This window comes from Vicugna pacos, chromosome 10, assembly GCF_048564905.1.
Source record: "Vicugna pacos chromosome 10, VicPac4, whole genome shotgun sequence".
Taxonomy (NCBI): Eukaryota; Metazoa; Chordata; class Mammalia; order Artiodactyla; family Camelidae; genus Vicugna; species Vicugna pacos.
The window spans coordinates 39,722,315-39,739,914 of record NC_132996.1 but is presented as its reverse complement, the minus strand read 5'-3'; the positions used below and the strand labels follow the sequence as shown (position 1 = coordinate 39,739,914).

General features: G+C 45.6%; 1 protein-coding gene across 4 annotated transcripts in view; it reads left to right on the top strand.

Moving 5' to 3' along the window:
• SERGEF (secretion regulating guanine nucleotide exchange factor) overlaps window positions 1–17,600 on the top strand; it is a 202,368-nt gene that overhangs the window by 45,233 nt on the left and 139,535 nt on the right. For all 4 annotated transcript variants that reach the window (XM_072969634.1, XM_072969632.1, XM_072969633.1 and 1 more), the window contains one exon: window positions 3,332–3,498. In XM_072969634.1, the coding sequence (XP_072825735.1) occupies window positions 3,332–3,498 (167 nt within the window). The remainder of the gene's footprint in view (window positions 1–3,331; window positions 3,499–17,600) is intronic.

Below are 17,600 nucleotides of genomic sequence, written 5' to 3'. Positions count from 1 at the left end.
AGCCTGGTGTTGCCCTGTAGCGGCCCCAGCCTGGCATCCTGGACTCGCCTCCACCTCCCTGACTTGTGACCCTCACTCCCTCCACCTGCCCCACCTTGTACCTTTGGATTTCTGCCATTGCTTAGCCCTCTTCACACTTCTGGAACATTCCCCCGATCTTCTCATTTTCTTCTTCTATCTAGAAGTTCAGTTAATGCGACTTGTTCCATCAAGCCTGCCAGGACACTTCCAGCTTGGAATGCTCCCTCCACGCTCCTTAGATATTCTTTGTCAGTACCACTCACCTGGCCTCGTGGTTTTCTTGGTTGCATTGGGATCCTTGGCCATGTATGTTTCTTGGCTCCCTTGTTATTCTATGTTAATTTTCTCATGGACGTGCCTTTAAATTATATTTTACTTTATTTTGTGCTATGTGTCATTTCTCCCATTTATCTGGAGACTCATACCTATACTTGTTGGATGATAATATATCTATTTTTTATCACAGTAATATATAATTATTTACTCCAAGGAAAAGATTAACTTGTTACCTTTGGGATCTAAATATCCTTGGATTTGAAAGCACGCTTCAGGCAAGGCAGACATTTATCTATAGTGCACTAATGAAGATCTTTTTTATGTGGATTCACTGTATTCCTTTACTACAAGTGATCTAAAATTATAATCCTTCTGTTTAACGCCTTTATTTCAGTGCTTATAGTTCTGAGTTCTGCATTGTCTCCTGGGAAGGAGGCTATTCTAGTGAGACAGCTGGATGGTACACAGAACATATCCATTTAATCTGAGTTCCCCTCCTCCTCAAACACTGTAAGAATGGCTGTTTCATCAGCCAGGTTTCATCAGCAGCTGTGCAATTATTGGCTCTGCCGTTGGTCTTGGAATCAGAAGACAGAGGTTTAAATCTTGCTTTTACCACCTGTTGGTTTCTTGAACTTGATCAAATCATTTAACCTCTCAAGTTGTCTAGTGTCATCTATAAAATAAACTTAATAATCTATTTGTCACAGAATTTGTATGAAAATTTTTTGAGATCTAGTGTCTATAAATGCTGGGCACCTGGGAGGTGGTCAGCAAAGGAAAGATAGAAGAGCCTCTTCTGTCCCCCATGAGCCTTCTAATGCAGAGTGTATATGGGGGAGAAACAGACAGACAGCTTCAGGGTATATACCTACCTGGCTGAGCAAACTTAGGCTGGAGCCCAAAGGCTGGCCATGTGGCCAGACAGCCTCGTTGTCTCTGATAAAATGTCTATGGCCTCCCCAGGGAGCATGAAGATTAATTAATTAATCTCTGTAAAGTGCTTTAAAGGTGGAAAGTGCTACATAAGTGGAATGGTTGAATTGCTGTTGGAAATGTAATCGTGGTAGCACCATATTCTGGCAGTCTTGAACGTCAAAATAATCAATAGCAGAGAAAGTTCTAAGATGTTTTACTTGATGAGAAAGGATTCATTGTTGGGGTTTGTGATAACTCAGTTCTTTCTGTAGTCCTGCAGATAGCAACTTGCCCATTCTTCCCAACAGAGGAATGCTAGTGTCCTTTAAGAGGTCATCCTCTGGCTTCTTGGGCACCTCCTTGCTAAGACAGTCTGGTTGTAAATCCCAGTCAGCTCAAGTAGAAGGACAGTTTGCCAGGTTGGGATGATTTGTGGGTCCTGAGCATGTGGGCTTTTTTGTTCTAATCCTACAGAAGTGAAGGAAGAGTGTTTAGAGGTCATGCCGTGATGTGGACGAGTGTGAATAACCAACACAGAGTGGTACCGTGGGCTAGTAGAAGGAGATGTGGCTTAGCTGGTCACTTCTCTGAACCTTAATTTTCTCTCTTGTTAAAGGATCATAGTAGTGAGGAGTACAGTAACAAAGGCGGCTCACAGGAGGGAGGGTTCACCCATTCTGTGGAGAATTAAGGAGTCAAGAAATGGTTTTGCAGAACTGGTGGCCCATGAGCTGGACTGTAAAAGTTGAGGCATAGTTGGTCAGATGAATAATGTAAACGCATCCACGGCAAAGGGTCAGCACACATGAGGCCATGGAAATCACATCTGAATGGACCCACTCTCTGTTCTTGTAATACACCTGGCAGCCCATGGGTTGCACAGACTTTGTTCCCTCTTTGAGGAAGCCTGGAAGTCACTTCCATTGAACTTCTTGGTATCCACACTGGTGTCCGTGTGCAGGCTGGTCCTGAGAACTGTATCCCTGCAGAGCCCTGGATCCCTTCAGAATCCTGACATTTCCCCCTTGAGTCTGGTTGTTTTTAGCTGACGCTATAAACCATATGTTGAATATGGGGCCAGATGAAGCTTTGATACTAAACACAGAGTATGTAGTAGATTTGTCTAGAATTTAATATGCGTTACTTGGTGTTTTGTCTCTCTTTGTTAAAATAAACATGTATAAAGAATTTATACAGCGCACATGGTTATGCATATTTATTGCAGAGAATCTGTTAATAATCTATGCCTCATCAGATTTTGCATTTCTGTTGAAATAACAAATGCGCCACTTGGTATAACTGAGTAAGTTTGGTGGATTCTCTCTTATCTGTGAGAAGAAAGGCCATTTCTTTTTTCCAAATTTCATTTTCTTTAGTCATCTTTAGCACTGGCCAGCTTCCCAGGTGGTGCATCTGGGGGACTGAAAGCTTTTCTAGCTCTAAATGATTTTGTCTTTTTCTCCTTCTCTCACTCCCTTCCCTCTAGCACACATAGACACTTACATTTGGGACTATTAGAATTGCTCCTCTGGGTAAGAGCATAGTCTATGAAAGGTTCTCTATGTTACATGGAGGGAAAAATACATGATACTGGCCCTTAATTGAGCTCAGAGTAAGGCCCTGAGAGATTGTGGCCTGGGGCAAGTCAGGAGCCTGGGGAAGTTCAAGGTGGCTGGTGGCTGGTGGCTGGTGGGGGTTCTGGATTGCATGAGAGGGAGGAGACCCTGAGAACGGACATTATCTGTCCCTGAAGAGTACAGGGAGGGAAGAGGGTGGGTGGGCTGTATAGCATTGTCAGAGTGTTCTCTGTGGCCGTGTCCACACCTGCTAAAGTGCAGGAGCACAGGCTATAGAAGCAGCCTTGGTTGGAATCCAGCTTTGGCAGTCACCACTTGTTTGATCCTGGTCAAGTCATGCACATCACCTCTCTGAACCTCAGTTCCCACATCTCTAAACACGTGGATAAGCGTGCTTTCTTTAAAGGAAGTTAGGAAGGCTCCCGCTATGTGGTATTGGTACTAAAATGAATGCTCACACTTTCTCTTGGAATTCTTTGCTTACCCATGGGAGCACAGCTGTGGAATGTAGCCTTCATTCAAATAATGTTTGTTTCTAGAAACTGGCAAGGTGTTTACCTGGGGCCGAGCAGACTATGGTCAACTAGGGAGGACATTGGAGTCTCATGAAGGCTGGAAACCGGAGAAGCAGGATTCATCCCTCCCTTGCTCCAGGCCCTCGAAGAGCACGCCTTCGCCTCTGCATTGCTTAACGGGAGCAACTGAGGTAGGAAGTGACCTCTTTCCACAGAGGTGATGCGTCTCTTTTTCTTGTCTTCCAGGGGAGTGTTCACTGAGGACCTATACTGTGTGCTTATAATCCAGGCCATACTGTGGGCTCCACGCAGGAGCCTGAAAGTTCCTTGCCTCAAGTTGCTTGTGCTTTAATCTGGTAGAAAAGGCAGTTACCTGGATACCTGTGCCACAAGGCAGACTGTGTGTGACTCTTTCAGAGATTCTGGGGCCTATGGGTCCACTTCAAAGAGCGAGAGATGAGTTCAGGGTACAGGGATTGGGTTGGGCTTCCAGAGGGACACGGCTTTGAGCTGTGCCTTAAAGGAGGGGTGAGACTTGAGTAGGAGTCCCACTGTAAGGGAGGCGAGGACTTTCAGATAGGCACAGCAGCTGGAGCAGAGTCGGGGGTAGGAAAGTGAAGAAGGTGTTTGGGGAACAGTGGTGGTTCCATTCGTCTGGAGCACAGGATGTATGAGGGCGAATATGAGGTAATATCAGGAAGATGGGTTGAACCTGATCAGAGGGGCCTTTAATACCGAGCTGAGTATTTTGCACTTCTGTTTATATTTCCCAGCGTAGAAAACATTGTAGTTTGGTTGCTTATTTAAGCCCCTTTAGTTCCCTGAAATGTCTTGAATTTCTGCATTGAAGGCAGGAATCTTAATTTCTCCAGGGTGTGTATTTCTGTTACTAAATTTTGCTTTACTGCTGTCCTTAAAAAGAGAAAAGGCTAGGTTTTTGAGAAGAATGAGTATGGCCACTCAGGAAATGTGCCTCTGAACCCAAGTTGGCTTAATGAAGGAATTCAGTCTTCATTCAGTCTGTCCAAAAAATTAATAAGCTAGTGAGACTTCTGTAATTAGCATCAGACTAATTACAACCCTCTCCATACCTAGAGGGCTTCCCTTTCCCCCAGGCCTGCCTGGCCTCCTCCTTCTGGGTATGTAGGGCGGTTCTCAATTTCTGCTTCACATCCCAGCCCTGGTCCTCTTGGGCCTTTCCTTAGTGCTGGGTTAAGTCTGTCTGTCTATCTCTCCCTCTTTTTCTTTAATTGTAAAGGCACTGAACACCACCACAAGGATTAGACATGGTAATAATAATAGTAATAATAAAACCACCCGTAATCTTTTTTTTTTTTACATTTTTTATTGATTCATAATCATTTTACAGTGTTGTGTCAAATTCCAGTGTTCAGCACAATTTTTCAGTCATTCATGGACATATACACACTCATTGTCACATTTTTTTCTCTGTGATTTATCATAACGTTTTGTGTATATTTCCCTGTGCTATACAGTGTAATCTTGTTTATCTATTCTATAATTTTGAAATCCCAGTCTATCCCTTCCCACCCTCTACCCCCCCCCCCCCCGGTAACCACAAGTCTGTATTCTCTGTCCATGAGTCTATTTCTGTCCTGTATTTATGCTTTGTTTTTGTTTCTTAGATTCCACATATGAGCAATCTCATATGGTATTTTTCTTTCTCTTTCTGGCTTACTTCACTTAGAATGACATTCTCCAGGATAATCCATGTTGCTGCAAATGGCATTATGTTGTCGGTTTTTATGGCTGAATAGAATTCCATTGTATAAATATACCACATCTTCTTTATCCAGTCACCTGTTGATGGACATTTAGGCTGTTTCCATGTTTTGGCTATTGTAAATAGTGCTGCTATGAACATTGGGGTGCAGGTGTCGTCCTGAAGTAGATTTCCTTCTGGGTACAAGCCCAGGAGTGGGATTCCTGGGTCATATGGTAAGTCTATTCCTAGTCTTTTGAGGAATCTCCACACTGTTTTCCATAGTGGCTGCACCAAACTGCATTCCCACCAGCAGTGTAGGAGGGTTCCCCTTTCTCCACAGCCTCTCCAGCATTTGTCATTTGTGGATTTTTGAATGACGGCCATTCTGACTGTTGTGAGGTGATACCTCATTGTAGTTTTGATTTGCATTTCTCTGATAATTAGTGATATTGAACATTTTTTCATGTGCTTTTTGATCATTTGTATGTCTTCCTTGGAGAGTTGCTTGTTTAGGTCTTCTGCCCATTTTTGGATTGGGTTGTTAATTTTTTCCTTATTGAGTCGTATGAGCTGCTTATATTTTGGAGATCAAGCCTTTGTCGGTTTCACTAGCAAAAATTTTCTCCCATTCCGTAGGTTTTCTTCTTGTTTTATTTCTGGTTTCCTTTGCTCTGCAGAAGCTTGTAAGTTTCATTAGGTCCCATTTGTTTATTCTTGCTTTTATTTCTTCTAGGAGAAAATTTTTGAAATGTATGTCAGATAATGTTTTGCCTATGTTTTCCTCTAGGAGGTTTATTGTATCTTGTCTTATGTTTAAGTCTTTAATCCACTTTGAGTTGATTTTTGTATATGGTGTAAGGGAGTGTTCTAGCTTCATTGTTTTACATGCTGCTGTCCAGTTTTCCCAACACCATTTGCTGAAGAGACTGTCTTTATTCCATTGCATATTCTTGCCTCCTTTGTCGAAGATGAGTTGACCAAAAGTTTGTGGGTTCATTTCTGGGCTCTCTATTCTGTTCCATTGGTCTATATGCCTGTTTTGGTACCAATACCATGCTGTCTTGATGACTGTAGCTCTATAGTATTGTCTGAAGTCTGGGAGAGTTATTCCTCCAGCCTCTTTCTTTCTCTTCAGTAATGCTTTAGCAATTCTAGGTCTTTGATGGTTCCATATAAATTTTATTATGATTTGTTCTAGTTCTGTGAAATATGTCCTGGGTAATTGGATAAGGATTGCATTAAATCTGTAGATTGCCTTGGGCAGCGTGACCATTTTAACAATATTGATTCTTCCAATCCAAGAGCATGGAATATCTTTCCATTTTTTAAAGTCTTCTTTAATTTCCTTCATCAATGGTTTATAGTTTTCTGTGTATAATTCTTTCGCCTCCTTGGTTAGATTTATTCCCAGATATTTTATTACTTTGGGAACCACCCGTAATCTTAACACGCTAATACAACTACGTTCCTCTTTTGCATATGCACATACATACTTTACACAGTTAGAGTGATGGCATTTATAATGTTTTATATCAAATCTTCATTTATTTTATCACAAATACTTTCCTTTGTTTCTTCTTGGTCTTTGAAGATCATTTAGAGTGGCTGTATAATGTTGTATGACCTGAAGGTTCTGGGAGTTTCCAAAACATTCTGTGACTATTGGCCATTTAGATCATTTCCCTTTTTTTTGTTCCTCTGGTAAATATTGCAGTGAATACCCTGTTGAACTGTTTCTCTAAGGCACAATCTTGGGGATGAAATTGCGGGGGCAAAAGCTACGAGTGCCCTCATGGCTTTTGCTGTGTTTCTCTAGATTCTGTTTGAAAGCAGTTGACTCCACTGGCAGTAAATGCAGGAATGCAGTGCTTAAGCCGGTACTGTCTGCTTAGCGAGTGGAGGTGCTGAGAGCTTGGTACATGGTGCTTTAGACTCTTTAGCTTTCCTTTGTCTTTGCCAGAACAGTTAAGACTTAGTGGTCAGGAAGCATACCAGAGGCACGGAGGCTCCATGGATTTTCCTGAGTCTCTGATTTTATCGGCAAGATGAGGATAATCAGACCAGTCGCAGAAGGTCATTGATGAGGATTATGCCAAAGCTCTTGGCACTCACCAGGCACTCAGTAACTGTTGGATCGTTTCTCTTCTTTCCCTTTGGAGCCTCTGAGTGCCCTGTGGTGGCCACGCTGCGCAGCACTGTGACAGCCCTGGCCCTGGGCAATCATATAGCTGAAGAGCCTGACGTTGGCATGACTTTATTTAGCTTCTGACCAGGGCAACTCGAGGAGTCGGCCTGAGCCCCCAGCCTGTGGCAGCTTCATTTCACTCTCCCTTCCATCTCTGCCCCCGCCTCTGCGGTGCCAGTGCTGGTGCTGGTGTGTGTACTCACGGTCTCACCGCAGGCTCAGACTCCAGGCTGTTTCCTGTTGCTGCACTGGGTCTGGGAATTCTCTCTACTGTTGATGTCTAGGTCTGGCCTGTCAGGCATCTATTGTCTGGAGGCCCAGAGCTAGGCCAGTGCGCGGCTATAAGCTGGTAGGGGTAGGTTCACTTGGAAAAGACAAGAGCCACAGTAAACCAGGTAATACCCTAGCAGGGGCTGGGCCAGGGAGGTGCACAGACACCTGGGAGATAGCAATAGGCTTGAACTAAGCTGATAATTCCTGACCTTCAAGGATCTGAGTGTGGCCCATAACTGAACAGTTGTCTTCTTCTATGTCCAGGGATAAGCAGAAGGAGAAATGATATGTCATCCTACCTGGGGCCTCAGGTAGGATGTCTGCCCAGAAGGGTCCAGAGAGACAAGTCAAACAGGAGGGAAAGCACAGTTAGGCAGAGCTTTCTGTGACTACCCCCTTCTATGAACAAAAGAAAGCAAATAAACACAATGTTGCTTAGTGGTTATTATGGGCCAGGCAGTGTTCTAAATGCTTTACATGCATTATTTCATCTTCACAACAGACCTGGGCACAGGTGTTATAAGCACTGCCTTAAGTATAAGGCGACTACTGAGTAAGTCTTCAACCCCAGATCACACAGTAGGTAAACAGTGGGGCTGGGGCTTGGACTGAGAACTTGAAGCTCGCATGCTTTGTGTGCAGATGAAGCAACGTTGCATAAGTGCCTTCACCTGTATAAAAGCTCTGGAGTCAGGGTCTCTGACTCCCTGAGAGTCTTAGCTCTTTTCTTCTGAGCCATGTCTCATCTCTAGTCTGAGAAAGACTTTGAGGTTTTAGATCAGGAGGCCCTTTATTCAGTTTTCTTACAGCACTCAAGACTGTGTTTTGTGTACTGTCAGCTTTGCCTCAGCTACTGGGCCTCTCTAGCCACTCTTGGAAAATTCCAGGGGGAGCACAGTGGTCGGGATTAACCCCCCAGGCACACGTCAGGGCAGGGTATGTGGGAACAGGTTTTTTTGCTTCCTGACAGCAAACATACGCCACAGCAGCTTTTGGCTTCCAGGCTCCAGGTGGGGCTACTCCCTGCCCGTTTCCTATGGAGCACTGGCTCTAAACTCTGCCCAAAGGTGGAAGTCTGTACTTCACAGTCAGGCAGAAGTGTCTGTGCTCACTTGGTGGGTGCAGTGGGGCTTCCCCGGGATTCTAAAGCAGCTGGAGCAGGGTACCTAGTGTTTTTAGTGGAACCGTGGAGACCTGCTTGACTGAAGGTCAACAGCCTCTGAGGAGACAGGGGTCTGGGTTGGGAGTCAGAAGACCTGAGTTCTAGCCTTGGTTCTGCTCCAACTGGGTGAACTCGGGCAAGCCCCTTTCCTCCTGTACCCTTAGTTCCCTGATATGTAGGTTGGGGAATGGTAGACCAGGTGATTCCTAAAGTTTCTTATAGATTGAAGATTCACTTCCATCTCTGATTCATATTTTATGGAAATGATCACTACTTAAATTTGTAATGACTCCTGCCTATGGAGTCCCTTGGTATGATAGCCAGGGTCACCCAACTCCTAGCTGCTGGCTTCCACTTTGGCAGACCTGGAAACGTTAACTGATCTAGAAGTTCCAGGCTTCAGTACTGCTTGAGCCTTGCTCTGCCTCTTCACTTTGGCTCTGTTCTCTGCCCTTGTTCCTCATCCCTAGGGCCTCCTGTTCCAGTTTAGGTCATTGGGACTTAGTATGATGCTCTTACCTGGTCCTCCCAGGACTTGCAGTTCAGCTTTGACTCCCATCCCTGTGGCTGTGACCTTATTGCTGGGAGCAGGAGCAGAAGCAGGCAGGCCTTGGCGACTCTACTTTCCTGGATACCCCTCCCGCTACCCCCTCTGCTGGCTCTGTGTGTATTGTTCCACCTGTGTGCGTGTCTCTTGGGTTTAGTCCCTTTTTGGTTATCAGCTCTTGCCCACTCTGTAGTCAACCTAGTGAAGATTGGTTGACACCTGCCATATCCCTGTGTCGACCACACAGTGGTGGTCGGTGGGGAGGTGGATACAAAGATAAAGATTACATGTCTTTGCCCTCAAAGAACTTCCAGGTACCTAAATAAATTCCTTACCATGTAGGGTGAAAAGTGATATTAGAGGTATGTGTGAAATACCAAGGGAGCAGTGAAAATGGAATGATTTATTCTAAAGACGTTAACAGAAAGAAATGCTTGAACTGGGTTCTTAAAAATGAGTAGGAGTTAAGCAAAAGGAGAAGGACATTCCAGGCAGAGGGAACAACATGAACTAAAGCCATGAATGTGGATCTGCTTGTAGATCCTGATACAGTCAGGATGCCTGCCCCTTCCAGTGGTCCAGCCTAGTTTTGCAGTCTGGCTGTCTGCCGTGCCTGCCGCATCACTGCCATCCAGCCTTCTGATAGGAGTGCTGTCTAAAGGAAAATACCTGTCGGATATGTTCCAGCATGATGCTGTGAAATAGGCAAGAATAGGAACGATTATCCTCAGTTTATAATTGAGGAAACTTAGGTCCAGAGAGGCTAGCTGGGAATTAGGAGAAGCCTTGAGGTGAACAGACTGCTTCCCAGTGTTTCAGAGAGCCTTGCTCTGGGCTCAGTCTGCAGCCATGGTCCTGAGTCATGTTCCTGGTTTAAATTCTGCCCACGATTGATTGAGGAGCCCCGAATCCCAGTCGGGGAGCTAAGTGTACAGGTGCATGTGTGTGCACTCCCGCAGGAATTGGCGCAGGAACAGGAGATGTGGAAATAAACAAGAGTTGAACCGGGGATTGGGTAATTGTCAAGCCCAAATGCCACCAGCCCTCATTTTGCTGTAGGACTAAAACTGTTTGTTGGAGGATCAACCTGTGCACGGGGTCTAAGTGAAATCTGTCAGAATGAGTGGGAAAGAAGCTATTTTTAGTTTGCAGAGTCACTCACTCGGCTATGTTAGCTGAGGTTTGAGCCAGTCCCCTACGCTTTCCACAGTGTTATTTCTGAAGGAGAAATACCACTTGAATGCTGTGTAAAACCCATTAATGAACCTGGAAGTTTCCAGGGCGCCTTCGTCCTGCAGCTCCCTCGGAAGGCTGCCTTTCCTGAATGACCTTCCTCCTTTCCTATATTTAATGCATTTCTAATTTTAAGCTTGTGTCAAGACTGTGGGACTTCGGTGCCCTAAATAACACAGAAATCTACCACCAGCAATCAGCTGAGTCCGGAGGGCTCTGAAAGCCAAATTGAACACAACCTGAAAAAGCATCCCCAAGTAGCTCTCTGGTGAGTAATCTGCAGCCCGTCGCTCTTCTTAGAGGGGCTCGAGGTCTGTGAGGCCACGGCGCCCAGGTTGCCCAAACCGTCTAGGTGTAGTGGCTTCAGAGGCCTCCCCAAGTCGCTGGCCGTGTTCACCCAGACACAGTTTCGTTGGAGATTAGAAAAGCTAGCACATCTGTGCTGTAGCTGCTGGCCTAACAGGAGGAGAAAAACACAGAAAAACCTCAAAGCAGGGGCCTGGATTTGTCTGTGTGAACACTCGGAAGAGAGAAAGAGCCACCAGCCAGGTCTGTCTTGTATGAAAGAGCTGGTAAAAGAGCTGATGCAGAAGCCCTTATTTGCCACCTTCTGTTTTCTTATTTATTTGTATTTATAACCTCTTCTCACTGAAATATAAGATCCAGGAGGGCCAGGGCCTTGTCATCTTGTTCAAAGCTGTGTTCCCAGTGTCTAGAGTAGCTCCCGGCACCTCACAGGTGCTGAGTGGATGTTTCCTGACTGAATCCATGGGGAGGAGATGGCTTTGGAGGGTGCGGCTCTTCTGTGCTTCTCAATCCCAGGCCAGGTCCAGAATAGGCATTTCTGGGTTCTCAGGCACTTGGGCATCAGGTGTCCTGCAGAGCCAGAGAACAGACAGGCGCTGACCCTGGAATGTGTTCCGACAACCCGAAAGTTTCTTAGGAAGTCTGTTGATGGTGAAGCTTGTAGTCCTTTAGTGCCTCACAATTTACCAATTGCATATTCATCTTTGGTTTTTCTTCTTTTATCCGGCAGATGCTTATGTGTGCCCATCTGTCCGAGCACTCCGTTAACTGAGTGAGGGGAGCAGAGAAGAGTGGGACCGAGCCTCGATTAGGAGCTTGTGAGCTGGTGGCAGGGCTAAGATAAGTTCATTGCAGGACAAGCAGAATGTGGCAGAGGCTGTAAGAGAGAGTCTGACATTGAAACTCTGTTGATCTCATCCCTTCCCCTGTCCTCGGGGACCTTTTCTTTCTTGCATTTTCAGTCCCTATGGTTCTGCTGGATTCTACGGGGTGGGGATGGGGGGTGGTTGGGGTGGGAGGTGGTGACTGGAAAGGCTTCCTGAATTGGAAGCTTTGACATTAAATTAGTTCTCAAGGGAGCTAATGTAAAGTAACAGGGAAAAATTGGCAAGAACTTGCATTAAGAGGAAAGCAGAGGAAGAGCAGGCAGATAAAGACCCAATATTGACAAGAGAGGGAGAGAGCAAGCTAGGAGCCGCAGTGTCTCAGGAGCCGAGGGGATTTCAGCAGGGAGGCCAGGGAGCTTGGAGACTGGGACGAGACCGCGGAACTTGGTGTTGGGGAGGCGTGGTGACACTTCTGAGGGAAGCTTCGGAGGAAGCTGCTGCGAAGACATAGGGTGAATGAAAGGGTGAGGAAAATACAGGCTGCAGGTGTGAACGACCCTTTCGGGAGATTCTGTGGTCAAAGGTGGATGAGAACAAGCTCAGGAACTTGAAAGGAGAGCTCTATTCGAGTTAGTTTTGTAAGCTCAAGAAGACGGGGGTGTGTCAGAAGGCAGAAAGAAAGGATTAGAGAGAGGCAGAGAGAGGGAGGGGATAGCTGGAGCAAGGCTGCTGAGGCGGTGAGAGAGAGGGAAATCACTGGGAAGGGGTTAGTTGTGACAAGAAGGAAGGATGCTTTCTGTTTTGGCACAGGAGTAAAGAAAAAAGGGATCTGTGAAGATGGAAGGTTTTTTCCCCCCAGGTTTTTCTTGTTTTTTTGAGGGGGAGGTAATTAGGGTTATTTATTTATCTTTGATGGAGGTCCTGGGTTCAATCCCCAGGACCTCATGCATACTAAGCATGCACTCTACCACTGAGCTATACCCTCTCCCCAACCCTCGCTGAAGATGGGAGTTTTCAGGTGGAGAAAAGCAATGCTTTCATTAAAGTGTGTGTGCCCTTTGTCATCATGTTTTATCTTAGTTTTATTTATTTATTCAATAAATGTTTACTGCATCCTACTACAGGCCATGTATAGTATAAGGCGCCAATAATTCACAAAGAAAAGACAAAGTGGCTGCCCGATGCTATAATGCTGTATTTATTAGTAATACAGTACTTATTAATATGTCCATCGCTACACCAAACCTTGAGTTCTGTGAGGGCCCACACTGTCTTATTTATCTTTGTATAATTAGGGCCAGGCTCTGTACAAAGCAAATAATCAGCAGAAGTGTGAGTGCTCCTGCTGGGTGGCTTAAATCTACCGTTTACATTGAAAGCCGAATTGTCTGCTGGTGTGATGAGGTTAGTGAGGGGGGCCTCCAGGGAGGGACTAGTTTGCTTTACTCTGTAGATGCATCCAGCACAGGCTGGTAACTGCCTGGAAATGGGAGAGGAAAGATACCATTACTGGCTCTGACCCCTGGGAAGTGGGTAGAGCAGATGCTGCCCTTACTCTGTGGGTGAGGAAACTGAGGAAACTGAAGTTCCAAGAGAAAGCAAACTCAAGGTTACACAGTGCATGGCAGACCAGGGACTTGAATCTGGCTCTCAGAGCCCTCCTGCTTCTCCTTGCTAGCCTCGGGCACCAGCAGCTTCCTCTCTGAGCAATTCTGATCAGCATGTGGCCCTGCGCCCTGGTTGTGGCTGTCGTTAAGTGGTAGTTGGGTCTGACAGAGACCTGGTAGCACTCTCTAGACTCATAGTCTGAGTCATTGTCTTATGAGAAAAAGCAGCAAGGAAAGGACTAGCCTCAGCGAGGACTGGGGCAGAGACGTTAACTCATGATTGTTATAAACCCTAGTGCTTGCTGGAGTTGGAGGTCTGATGGATGGAGGCTTGAATGTGGAGTGAAACCTGCATTGGAATTTCTGCTCTGTAACCTGTACTTCATATGACTTTGGGTCAGTCCGATCCTCTCCAAGCCTTAGTTTTCTCATATACAAAATGGGAGTAATAATATCAGCTTTACCTTGCCCACGGGGGTTACTGAAAGATGCAAATAAGCTGTATAAGGGCTTTGGTAAACTCTAAAGTGCTGTACAAAAGTGTTATTATTGGGTTCATATGCTTTTGAGCCATTCTATGCATCAGACACAGATTTTGTTACAAGTATGAATCAGAGATGCTCTTCTGTCTTAATCACTTGAGATCTTAGGAGCTACACAGAAATGTCCTGAATCTTGTGGTAAATACTTAGGATCAGAACCATTGAAAATATTGGAGGCCAAGTGCTTGGTAATCCATAGCGCATTTCCATGCAGGTCAGGGACCGTGAATTCCTGCCGAGGTAACCATCAGCATCAACAGCAAGGATGTTTCTGGTGCGCTTTCTCTCAGCAGCAAAGGAAATTCATCAGCACTGATTTAAAGTCCCAGTGACCTCATGTGTCACCACCACGCTCTGCAGCATTACGACTGCCCCCTGGCCGTGCCCAGGGTCACCCTGGAGGTGACCAGCTGTCTTTTGTTGCATATGACCTTGAAAACTGGGCTGTCCCAGGGTGAAAGTAAATCATACAGGGGTTTAGAGTGAAAACAGAAGCCAATGAGGGTTCAAGGGAGGCTGCAGTGGTTTGATGAGAGAAATGCAAGGTCTGTGAAGGCTGAGTGAGCTGTGAGAGAATTGATTGGCCAGGGGATTAAAACTACCTCCACCTCTACCCCTGTTCCTTTAGCCTAGTCCTCTGTTATCTGTTGCCTAATTACAGTGACCACCTCTTTGTTGAGAACTCTTTGTCTCTAGCTTGGGTTCATTCCAGCTGCCCCCACCCAGCTGCCAAAATGGTATACAAAATGTAAATCTGATCATGTTGCACTTTTACTTTTAAATAAGATTTTTAGAAAATACAGTAAACATTCATTCCCACAATAAATACTTATTGGAAACACACTAGGGGAGGAGACTTAGCTGAGCCTTCAGGATATAGTAGAGAAGAAGACCCAACCTCTGCCCTCAAGAGGTAGGAGAAACACGCAATCCCTAATTTCCACAGCCGGCGTGCAAAGAACAGGGTTATTAGAGCATGAATTCTAGGATTGTTGTTGGCCTTGTTCACCACTGTGTCCGCATCGCCTTGATTAGTGCCCAGCACACAGTAGGTGTTCAGCAAATAACTGTTATAGGTATGGCTGTATGCCTTACTTTTTAATGGATAAGGTCCAAAATCTCTGGCTTGTCCTAAGAGGCTCTTCTTGATCCTGCTCTGTCAGAATATCCAGCCTTACCTTCTACCAGTCTCTCCCTTGCGTTTTGCAATTCCTGTGGAGGTAGCCATCAGCATCAACAGCAAGGATTCGTCTGGGCCAAACCAAAGAAATCATCATATTTTTGATACTTCTGGGTCTTTGCACAAGCTGGTTCTTCTGCTTCCCTTTGCCCTTAGCTGCTGGGACAGCTACTACATCTTCCAAAGGCTAACAAGGATGATGCCTTATATTCGTCTCAGTTTTCCTGCCATCCAGCCTGACAAACCTGCCTCTTCTTTCTCAGTTTTTCTTTGCTATCATTACCCACCTTCCTTGACTCTATTGAGCTGCTGTCTCTGAAGCCCTTTTCCTGCCTTTCCTACACATCTCTTGTCCCAGAGACCTCTTGAGATTCTAGATCTGGGAATTTGTTGGGCTGCTGGAGGTCTGGCTCCTTGGCTGCGATGGACCCTGGCTTTCCTTTTGTTTTACTTCATCACCACCTCCCTCCCACATTGGCCCTTCCAGACAGCTGGACCTCTCTGCTAGTTCCACTTGCTTAAGAACCCTACTGTGAGGAGGGTCTGCATTTTTCCAGGGACCAGACTCATCATCTTAGACCTCCTAGATACCAAGGGAGAACCTTGTTCTGAATGGCTGATTCCCTAGTAGAGTGCCAAATGCTTGATTCCAAGGGTTCCTGCTGCTTGGAGCTTTCTGCTTGGAGGCCTTCTTTGTATTTGGAACTGGCCTAACTCAAGCCTGTCCCTGCCAGGCCCCTGTAGGTACTCTATATTGGAGAGCTGCCTTAGGAACCGGCTCTGTAGTCACCCCTCTTCCCCAAAGGTTAATCCCATCCGGTTCCTGCCTCTTCTTGGCCTGCAATGTCCTGAGACACTGAGGCCTTGCCTGGTAGGCCCCCTATGTGGTAGATAAAGGGAAAACATCGCTCTTGTCATGTCCAAAGAAGCAAACCAGGCCGTTCTGTTGGGATGCAGCCTTCAGAACCCCAAGACACCAGGCCATTTGCTAGCAGGACCACCAAATCATGACTAGAAGGAAGAAGTTAGTCTTTGTGTGATACTGTAATTCCCTTCTGTGATAAAGTGGTTCTCTGTGGGAACACTCTCAGTGTGGTGGCCACCTCCTGCACCTGTGATTGCTGTTTGGAAGGGAGCTCTTTTTTCCTGGATGCCTAGTGTCATCCAAGATGGGGGAGACTGGCTGTGGGTAGCAGAAGTGGAAAGAGTCAGAAATGTCTTTGCAAAAAAGAGCAGCTGCTGTGACAATCATGAAGCATCTGGCTTTTCAGAGGGGCCAGAAGTAAGGAGAAAGGAAAGCAGGAGGCAGAGTGGGAGCCACTCACAGGTGCTGGGAGGCTGCGTGTAGCTGCCATGAGGACCTTGCATGTGCCATTCAGGAGACCTGGCTGGCTGGGGACAGTTGCTCATGGCTGCTGAACAAAATGTACATGTCTCTGTAGCCAGCACTCCCAGGATAGCATGAGGAAAGGTCCTCACTCCAGAAAGATAATTTAGTAATTCTTGAGTATCTTCTCTGTAGTTTCATTTCCATGTGATCCCTTTTGGGTCAGATTTTTTTTTTAATTAATAGACTGCAGCATGCACATCATTTAAGAATAAAGCCTTCATGAAGGAATAACAAACAGGAGAAGGACTTGGGAGAATCGAGAGACTTTCTATTGTGGCTTATTTTTGGACAGACTGCTCTACTTCTCTGAGCTTCAGATTTTGCCTCTGTCAGATGTAATACTACTTACTAGGCCTCCCTCTCCACGTTGTTGTCAAAATGATGTTATGAATGTGAATGCATTTTATAACTAGGAAGCAATAAACAAATGTAAGTTATGTTGGTTGATTTCTTTGTCATATCCAACCTTCTCTGGGTTTCCAGGAAACTTCCATTTCTTGTAGCTCTTTGGAAATTGTTGTCAGTTATCATAGAACTGGAGTTTGAGTCTCGTGTTCCTCTTTTTCCATCATTATCTGTCGAACACCAGGGGTGCATTCGAGCTATGGACTTGGAATGTGACAACAGGAAGGACACAGAGTCCTGCAGCTTTCTAAATGGGATGTGACCGATGGTATAAATCTCCGACAGGTAAGAGCTAAGGACTTGGGAGCAGAGAGATCTAGAGGCAGTGTCAGGAAAAAGTGTTGTTGGCCAGGTTTTTTGAGTCTTTGGGAGAGCTCTTCTTAGATGAAATTTGAAGGCTGGGGTAGACTGAGTTTGGTGGGTGAGAAGATCAAGCCCCTTTAGGATCCTTAAGGATCTATGGGAAGAGGCTGGTTCCTTCTGAGGTGATTAACCTGGAGCTGGTGTTGGCAGGCTGTGAGCACAGAGGTTGGCAATTAAGAAAGACTTGATGGGGAGCAGTAGGATTTTTAAGCAGTAAAAATAATGATAGCTCCTATTTGTGAAACATTGTGTACCTTACATCATGCTAAGCACTGTATAAACATCACCTTTAATTCTCACCAGTTTCCCATGGAGCAGTGTACTGTTTTACCCTCATTTTGGGGAAGTGACTTGTCTGAGGACACAGGTAGGAAGTAGCAGAGCTAATACTCTGGTGTTGTGGACTAAAGGACATTCAGGTGACTGGATAGTGGTTGTCCAGGCTGGAGGGCAAAGAGGTGACTGAGAATGGTGCTCACCCCACCCCCACCCTGAGACTTTCAGGTGGTGCCCAAAGAGTTAAAGCCTATGACATCTCTTTCTTACC